Source organism: Barbus barbus (genome assembly GCF_936440315.1).
Source record: "Barbus barbus genome assembly, chromosome: 38".
Lineage (NCBI taxonomy): Eukaryota > Metazoa > Chordata > Actinopteri > Cypriniformes > Cyprinidae > Barbus > Barbus barbus.
The window spans coordinates 22,285,112-22,295,086 of NC_136716.1; the positions used below are offsets into that span (position 1 = coordinate 22,285,112).

Here is a 9,975-nt window from a genome sequence, read left to right on the forward strand (position 1 = left end):
TTCAAGTACCAATAAAATAAAAAGAAATAATTCATTTATCTCAAACTGCTTCCTGTGCTAAGGAGTATGTGGATGTGTGCTGACCTCCCTGAAGGTCATGGATGTTGAAGCCAATTCTCACACGTCTAACTGGCTGTCCCACTGATCTCAGTAAAGTATTATTGTGGTCTCTGCACATGCACAAAAAAAGGGGGAAAAATTATAATGAAGTGACACATTTTACTAATACATTCCATACTTCTTACACTTAAAAAAACAACAATGAAGTGAATAATGTGCATCATAATACAGATGCATCTCAGAAAATTAGAATATGGTTCAATAAGTTCATTTTTTCTTGTAACTTATTTCAATAAGTGAAACGTTCATAGATTTTAGATTCATTACATGTAAAGTAAAACACTTCAAAAGTTTTTTTTGTTTTAATTTTGATGATTAGAGCTTACAGCTCATGAAAGTCAAAAATCAGTATCTCAAAATATTCGAATATTTCCTAAGATCAATCAAAAAAAAGGATTTGCAAAACAGAAAAGTTCAAGTTCTTTAAAGTATGTTCATTTATGCACTCAGTACTTGGTCGGGGCTCCTTTAGCACAAACTCCAGCATCAATGAAGAATGGCATGGTAGAGATCAGCCTGTGGCTCTGCTGAGGCACTATTGAGGATTGTTGGATTGACTGTTTCTCTTGAAAATATCCCATAGATTCCATATGGGGTTCAGGTCAGGCATGTTGGCTGGCCAATCAAGCACAGTAATATCATGGTCAGCAAAGCACTTGGAAGTGGTTTTGGCAGTGTGGGCAGGTGCTAAAGTCCTGCTGGAAAAGGAAATCAGCTTCTCCATAAAGCTTGTCAGCAGATGGAATCATAAAGTGCTCTAAAATTTCCTGGTAGACGGCTGCATTGACTTTGGACTTGATAAAACACAATGGACCAACACCAGCAGACGTCACAGCACCCCAAATCATCACTGAATTCGGAAACTTCACACTGGACTTCAAGCAGCTTGGATTCTGTGCCTCTCCAGTCTTCCTCCTGACTCCAGACCTTGATTTCCAAATGAAAAGCAAAATTTACTTTCATCTGAAAAGAGGACTTTGGACCACTGAGCAACAGTCCAGTTCTTTTTCTCCTTAGCCCAGGTAAGATGCTTCTGACGTTGTCTCTGGTTCAGAAGTGGCTTGGTAGCCCTTTTCCTGAAGACGTCTGAGCGTGGTGACTCTTGATGCAGCTCCTGCTTCAGTCCACTCCTTGTGAAGCTCTCCCAAGTGTTTGAATTGGCTTTGCTTGACAGTATTCTCAAGGTTGCGGTCATCCCTGTTGCTTGTGCACATTTTCCTATCCAATTTCTTCCTTCCAGTCAACTTTGCATTTAATATGCTTTGATACAGCACTCTGTAAACAGCCACCCCTTTCAGTAATGACCCTCTGTGACTTGCCCTCTTTGTGGAGGGTGTCAATGTTCGTCTTCTGGATCATTGCCAAGTCAGCAGTCTTCCCCATTATTTTGGTTTCAAAGAACAAGAGATACCCAGAATTTATACTGTGTGGATGGTCATTTATTGAAACTCAAATGTAAATATTCTAATATTTTGAGATGTCATCAAAATTAAAAAAAAAAAAAAAAAAAAATTTTTTTTGAAATGTTTTACTTTACATGTAATGAATCTAAAATATATGAAAGTATCACTTTTTGAAATAAGTTACAAGCAAAAATGAACTTTTTCACCATATTCTAATTTTCTGAGATGCACCTGTATTATTTAAATAAATGAACCATAATGTGAGGCACAGCCAGTGAATTTTTCCATTATAGACTATACTATGAAACCAGTAGTTTATTGTCATTATTATTATTATTCATTATATTTCTCATGTTACACACTTATGCACATGAAAGCAATGCATGCTAAATGTAGAGCTCTGTCGATTACCATAAAAATTGTTTTGATTCACCCTTCAGTTCTGAAAAATTAACAGCAACAAAATCACATTAGTGCAAATAACTTACAATAGAAGTCTTGAGTGGTAGAAATCTTCTCCAGTCAGTTAAAATTTAAGTAATGAAGTGATTTTTGCGACTTTTTTTTAGACATGATTTAACTTTAAACCTCCAGTAATATTGAGTTTTGTATGGAAGAAAAAAAAATGAAATGCTTTAAAGCATGTAAAATTCCTGCTTTTGAATACCTTGACTCATGTATTGATTGATTAATGTAAGTACATTATTTTTAATGCAACCTCTATTTATACAAGCTCATGGATGAATCAAAATTATTGGCTGCAGTAATCAACGACATTACAACGTATCTTAAAAACATTCTTTTAACGGTTTACTTCTAAAAAAAATACTGATCCCATTTTACTCCTGATAGTTTCTCCAGTGAACAACCCTTGCATGCTCAGCATATGCTGTTGTGATATCCTGCTACGACCATTTCACAAGAGGAAATGTCAAGCGATAAATGTACTTGCTGGAAAAAGATTCCACCTCTTATTTAACTGGACTAGAATTTAGCAGATGGAAACTTGAGTGGAGACCGCTGGGTTTATGGACCATTCTGCGCTACTGCTGATGGGACTCTTGGATCTCTAAAGAGCCTCTGGCACGGAGATCACTTCATTTCTCCTTGTTTCCTGTTGCCATTTCAAGAGTGTTCTCAGGTTTTCCGATCCTCTGTTGTCCTGTGCAGAATTACAGAGGAATGATGTTTCAGGATGGATACTGGCCCTAAAATAACCAAAATGAATGCAGCTTTTATTTGAGATAGAAAGCTTTATGGAAAAACTTTCTGTACGAGAGAGAAAGACGACAGTGTGAAACTTGGTCACAATATACTGTCTGTTAGTACTTACACTTTTTCAACAAAGATAAGGAGAAGAATAAGAAAAAGAAGACTTTAGAATTTAGTTGGAAACCGGCAATCCTATATGGGTCATGCCTACTATACATCAAGTCCCCATGCATCATGTCTTAAAATAATGAATAAAATATGAAAGATAAAACAAATCTTCATCTTTAAGATCTTTCATTAAAATTTACTTTCATCTTTAAAATATATCACAATTAAGTAAATATGATTTAATTGTAAATAATTTCACTTCTTTATTTTAAGTGAATGTTGCCATTGTTTCCATATTCTTGAAAGTTAAACTTCTAAAATGAATGATTTATTAATTATTAATATTTATTAAAAATATTCCAGTGTTTATTTAATTCCCCTTTTTCTAAATATTTTAATTACATGATTTTTTTTTATAAATGTATATTATATAAATATTACAAGATTTTTTATAAATGTGTGTGTGTGTGTGTGTGTGTGTGTGTATATACAGTATATGTATATTTATATGTATATGTACATATATATATATTCTGACTGTCTTGTGTCTGTTTCTTCCTGTTCACTTTCTCTCCATTTTTGCAAGTAATCTATTTAAAATTAATGTTTAAGTGCCAGCACTTTTATATTAGACCTTGAAAGACTTTTATAGAAATAGTTACTTAAATTACGACACAGTCTAAAGGCTGAAACGGTACTGCATAGCAGAAATAACCCACATGAAACTAAATTAACATCTAAGCAGGACAAATAAACACAAGACATGGATGGCTGTCCTGTTTCTTTAATGCCTGAGGCTTTGGAAATGTATGTGGCCTTTGGTGGCTGCTCTGGTAACACCCATGGCATCCGCGGCACGCAGGACTAGGCGGGTTTCACTGCTTATAAATACACCCACTAGACAAGGCCTAAATTCACACTGCAACCTCCCAGTCTCATGCCTGAGAGCGTGTGGTGAGCAGTATGGTTGATATCTACAGTATATTATGTGTGTGAACGTTCTGAGTATCAGTGTTGGTGGACTCTCTGTGTGTGTGTGTGTGTGTGTGTGTGTGTATATTTATAGTGCTGAAGAAATATAAGACTACTCGACTGCAAAACAATTTCATCTGACCCGTGTCCTGCAAGCCTGGACTTGGCGTTTAATCTCACACACGTCACTGTAAAATCAGGTTATATAAAGTGGATGGAAGGGCAACTCCGAGCACATGGCAGAAAGTCTTATCGCTCCTGAAATAATTGATGCTTATAAACGAATCAAGACGTAACACACATACACACTTAAAGAGCCATAGCTGTCAGAAATCTTCTTTTATGTCCCACAGATGAAGTCATACAGGTTTGAAATAACATTAGGGTGAATAAGCGATGACAGTATTTTCATTTTGGGGTTAACTATGCCTTTAAGGCAAAGCAAGTTACTCTAATCTGTAGTAAACAGTATTACTCACCAGATGTTTGACTCCACCCATGACAACCAACCCAACAACCAGCAGGCCAACATCTGCAGTGGAACCCTGTAGGTGAGCCTAATGTTTGCTTGAAGATTGAGTGAATGAGTGGCACATCAGCCAGTCAGTGTCTCCTCCTGCTGTTGGTCAGGTTTATAGTGCAAATGTTAAGGGTCAGGAATCAGGCCTTCCAGAGGCCCAGCTGGATAATTCAAACTCAAAAGGTCTGACATAGCAGAGTAAGCAAAATAAAACAAAAATGCAAAGCAAAGTGAAACAAATTACATTTCTAACATTTAGCATGTATTATTTACAAAAACAAAGCTCAGGTATATGAAAATAATTGTGTGTCAATACATGCCAAGTGACAAAAGCCTTTCATATGTTTTGAACGACACCCTGATGCATTCCAGGGTTCAAACAATAGAGCATGACGCTAGCAATGCCATAGGTTTGATTTTCAGGGAATGCAAAATGTATACCCTGAATGCAACGTCTGCTGCTTTGGATAAAAACAACTGCCAAATGCATGAATGTAAATCTATCAGCCTGTGTAGGAGATCAAGGGTACATAAAGGAAAGAAAATATTGTTGAGAAAGTAAGATCGGGATGTTTCCCAGCATATAGAACTGCAGCGTAGTTCTTGGCACTAGTTCAAGCTCACTACTGGTCCCCAATGAGCCCACTGTAACTTAACGGTACAATTGAGATGCACATTTAAAGCCACATGGGTCTTGATTACCCTCAATAAATGCACAAATTCTGCTCAAATTCTCAGTGGCTGCTTAAACAAATAAAGCAATGCCAAAAGCGCCGCAGACCACAGTGTTTACACATGTTGGTGTCATTTCTTGACATTAACTTGGGAAAAGAGAAAGGATTTTAACATTGCATCAGCTTAACTTTTTATTTATATAAATTGCAACTGCCAACAACATGTCCAATCTGAAGGTTGTGGTCGGTGTACCACCATCTTCAGTCTCACATTATAAGGTAACTCATGAATACAAATCTAGTGAGGTAAGAGTAATGCTGGTGATTAAGTGTTGCTGTATCCGTGCTCATCTACATTTCCTGCTTACAAGGCTACAAACTGTATGAACACCTCTGTTTACTATATACACTCATATCCTGGCAACATTGGCATCCCAGGAAAGAACTGTTGTTTCGAAGAAACTTTGTGGGTCTCCACAGGAAGGAAATTCACCCCGCTCCACCCGGTAGGGGTCAGGGCCAGAACGTGCCAAGGGGTGGTGCACACGTCTCAGCACTGACAGCAGGAAACAATAAGAGAAATGTTGAAAAAATAAGCTTTTCTCTCAAAGCAACATTCAGGATGTGTACAGATCAAGAGGCTTCTGGACACCCTGAGTAGACCAGAGTAATGTCTGCTTATATTCAGTGAAATTGTCAATCTTTTTTATTTTATTTTATTTTAACCTTTCTACTAAAGACTGGAGAAGTAGAATAAAATATTTAAACAAAATCAATAATTGTATGACCCAAAATTCTGAGAGTTTCAAGATTTTGAAAAATGAAATTAGAATGTTTAATAAATTGGAATCACAAACGATGCAATTTATAAAAACAATAAAATCAAATAAGGGTTTAGTGTTTTTATGAACTAAAACAATTAAAACTAGTTTACAGAACAGATTTATAGCTTCAATATCAGAATCTTTTTATCTTTCAAGAATCTCATTATGTTTGGTTTATGCAATATTCCTTTTAAAGATTCAAGATGTTTAAACAGAACAGACAGAGCCAGACTTAACCAGAGAACACTCTCTGCTTAAGTGAGCTGATGGAATGCTAAAATAATAAATGCTTTTTACAGTTTATGGCTTGTGCTCACCAAAAAGTTATGACTTCATGTCTGAAGATGTTTTAAATGTCTCAACTGAACTCCCCTATGGTATGTTTATGTGCATTTTCGAGTATGTACAATCCACCCTGACACTCGACCAACATATAACGCATCTCACAGAACAATGACGTCCATTCATACCACTGTAATAATCACCTGAAAGACTTCTACAGTGAAGGTTTAAATAAATAAATAAATAAATAAAAATGACTTGAGCTGACTTTGCATACACCACTGTAAGGATGCTTAAAAAACAATTTGATAAAAATTAGCAGAAAGTCTGCAGGTTATGAATTACCACTAGGCGGCGCAATCCAAATAATCCAAACTGTCTCTCTAACAACCCTCTAGAACAATTAATCAGCTGTATTAAGTCTGGTTCTGCTTCATGATCTAACACAGTAAGCAAAATTGTTTCATGTACAAAGTGTTTGTATTTTTATATTATACAAATACAACATTATTTGGCTATATTATTACCAAACTACATCGGCTCAACAATTTGCATAATTATTCAAATGACTTGATTAACCCTACAGCTACAATAAACATAACCATTTTGGCTATAGTGAATATATGATCTATTTATGTTATAGTGAATATGATTATGAAAACCACAGGTCACTCTGAGTTGCACTACTCTGTCCTTCACCAGTCAGATGCGATAATGATGTTGACCTCTTAAAAAAAAAAGGAAAGAAAAAGATTATTGTCCGCAGACACATAGCTAAATCTGTTCACTTAGCTAAATCTGTTTTAGTAATCCTCCTTCAGAGCGAGGGTGTCCCGTATGCCAGTGGATATGTCAGACAACCTCTAATAAAACTTGTTTCAGATCCTTGTGTTGTAAATCATTGTAAAGCAGTCAAAACCTGATCAAAGGTCAACATCATTTGTTTTACCACAAACACACACCCTTTCCTACAGCCCAAAACAGACTGTGCGTCAGTGGTGGGTTGCACAACTGCCTATTCAAATTAACTTTCAAATGTTTGTGCATGAAAACGAAAGCTAAACTAGCTACTGAACACTCCTTCAGCATCTGTGTGACATTCTGTGAGCTCTGTCTTGCTATTGCTCCAAATTATCCAGTGACATGAACAAAAACAGAGTAGACTTCGGTAAGTATTTATTTAGTTGTGTTATTTTATTGCTTTCTTCAAAGCAAATGATGTGTTAATGTAAATTTACTTTATAAGTATTTAAAGGCAACTTTAAGGGTTCGTTTTGGCTTGGCCTTCTGTGAAACAAAAAAGATAGGCTATTATAATTGTGTTATGTGAACATTTTTGTTGTCGCCTCTAGCAAATGATTTCCACAGAGGAAGAAGCCATCGACAGTTTCAAAGAGATACGTTCATGCGGCTTCCGTATAGACGTACGTACGGTAAGGTCCCAGAACTAGCCTAAAGTTATTGCTATAAGAATGTACATAGCTTTCCATTATGTTTAACCTAAAGCAAAACCTTCAAAATCGTTATTAAGGTGAACAGGCTACCTAACATATGCTCTAGTTGTGTGCAAAGTTATGTTTTTGTTTTTTGACAGCGTGAAGAATAGTTGAGTCTTAACTAATAGTTAAGTTGCACAGTTGCACAATCCTTCATATTTAACTTTTGTTTAGACAGTGCATAGATTTAGGCTACTATTTGCAACCAACCATTTTAAATTTAGTCATGTCTTGACTCACTGAGTCAGTTAGTAGCATAAAATAAACAGTAACAAAAAAATACAAATTACATTTTGAAACCAAAATAAATTATACACTCAACATTTAAAATATTTAGCATTTAAAATATATTAAAATGAATGAAAACAAGGCTCTCATAAGGTAATACAAAATATGTTTGTGTGTTCATCATACACAGGGAGAAAATGGTCCCATGGTAGGCCTACTGTACATGCTCAACAGAACCATAATCAGCAAGAATTGCCAACAAACAGAGGTGAGGTGTAATGGATTTTTAAGAAGTCCCTATGAGAAAAAAAAAAAATCTTCAATATGACTACTTTATCTCATTTAATTTTAATTAGGTTATGGCTCAAATGTCAAGCCAGTTTTGAATACAATTATAAAGGATCTGCAGCCCTTAAGTTCTGTGACAAGACATCATCCCACAAGGACCCTACAATCCTCTTTAGATGTTCAGTTAAATGCCTCGTGGATCCGAAATGAACTTCAGAAACTTTACAGGCAGAAAAGGGTGGAAGTACAGAACGCAGTCAATAACGCAAGTAACCTCGCTCTCTCAGCTGAGTTGTGGAGCTCCAGTGAGAAGGTGTTTTATCTGACAGTGTCCTGTCACTTAATCAGTGAAAACTGGAAGCTGAAATCATATGTGCTAGATACAGCCCATTTACTCACCAAGCATACAGCAGAGAACGCAGTAGAGCACCTCTTAAGAATTTCAAACGAGTGGGACGTCACAGAAAAATCTCAGATTGTGGTCACAAATATTGATGGCATAAAGAAGGCCCATAACAATGGATGCAGATGGACCTATATGCCTTGCTTTGCTCATACTTTGGATAGAGTTTTCAGAGAAACCATACAGGAAATCGACTGCGAATCTCTACTCAGGAAATGTCAGCAAATAGCTGCGTTTTTCCACCAAAGCGACAAAGCCTCACAAAGTCTCCAGAACTCCTGTGCTTCTCTCAATCTCAGGCAAAGTCAACTGACTCAATCCTGTGGTCTAAAGTGGCTTACTACTCTCCATATGCTGAAGAACATCTTAGAGCAGTGGCAAGCCATTTTTAAGGTTTTTGTCGACACACGAGTGGATGATCTTTGCCTGAATGAGATTGAAAGAAAAGTAATTGAAAACATTGTGGCAGTGCTGGATATTCTGAAGGACACCACAGAGGAAGTAGGAAGTCGAGGGTTCAGCCCCATCTCAAACATCATACCGCTTGTCCAAAAACTGCAGGAGAGGCTGAGAAACCAGTGGATGGTGGAGAACAGTATAGCGAAAAAACTGTCAGAGAGGTGTGATCATCACATCGGAAACATCAAGAAAAACCTTTGGTTTAGAGTTAGCACGGCACTGGACCCGCGATACAAAACCAGCGTTCTGCAGGACTCTGGCATTGAAGATATCGCAGCAGACATCAGGAAACAGATCAGAGGAGATACACACACTGCAGTGCACTGCAGTCATGACACCGAAAGTGAAGAGACAGTCTTTCAGAAATACTGGAAAACAACAAGCATTTCAGTGAACACACTTGAATTCTGGAAGAGCAATGAAGAGTTTAAAAAACTGGCAATGGTGGCCCGCAAGTACCTCACAGTGGTCTCCACTGCTATTCCAGTGGAGCGTGTGCACCAGCTGCAAGAATCACAGCTTGTCGACAGGAGAAACTGTCTGGAGCCAGAAAATGTCAATATGATCCTGTTTTTGAACAGCAACCAATGAAGAAAACACATTATGTACTATACTTTAAGTAATGCTCACCACTGTACATTTTTCAAATACGGTCACTATTTGAATGTCAAAATGCAAATATCTGTGACATGGATGCCACCTCATCCAAACCTGTGAGTCTGTGAAATAAATGTATTAATCTATGAATTAAAATGTAATCTTGAAATTATTGCCAAACGTTTTTTTTTTTATTCATGCGTTACAAAAAATATAGTTTACTACCTTACAAAACACAGTGAGCAAACCCAACACAGAGACAATAGCAAAAAAAAAAACAAGAAAAATAAAGAGATCAGAACCACTTTCTCAGAAACGCAACCGAAACTGAATAATTAAATAAGGCGAGGCAGGCAAGGTGGAGCTACGTTTAAACCAAGCCAGAAGCA

The 9,975-nt window shown here is 36.8% G+C and overlaps 1 protein-coding gene across 2 annotated transcripts; it reads left to right on the forward strand.

Moving 5' to 3' along the window:
- Positions 1-7,149: 7,149 nt before the first annotated feature.
- LOC306857339 (E3 SUMO-protein ligase ZBED1) lies at positions 7,150-9,763 on the forward strand. 2 transcript variants are annotated; one of them, XM_079397245.1, is made up of 4 exons: positions 7,150-7,283; positions 7,468-7,539; positions 8,030-8,107; positions 8,196-9,752. In XM_079397245.1, the coding sequence occupies exons 1-4, from the start codon at positions 7,259-7,261 to the stop codon at positions 9,578-9,580; spliced, it is 1,560 nt and encodes a 519-aa protein (XP_079253371.1). In that variant the 5' UTR covers positions 7,150-7,258; the 3' UTR covers positions 9,581-9,752. The 2 variants fall into 2 exon arrangements, with proteins under 2 accessions (XP_079253371.1, XP_079253370.1); XM_079397244.1 differs by having other exon boundaries at positions 7,185-7,283; positions 7,468-7,548; positions 8,196-9,763.
- Positions 9,764-9,975: the final 212 nt, after the last annotated feature.

Coding starts and splice junctions, on each gene's coding strand:
- LOC306857339 (XM_079397244.1), top strand. CDS start 7,259: ATGAACAAAAACAGAGTAGACTTCG. Junction 7,284..7,467: donor CAAAAACAGAGTAGACTTCG/GTAAGTATTTAT, acceptor TGTCGCCTCTAG/CAAATGATTTCCACAGAGGA. Junction 8,108..8,195: donor AGAATTGCCAACAAACAGAG/GTGAGGTGTAAT, acceptor AATTTTAATTAG/GTTATGGCTCAAATGTCAAG.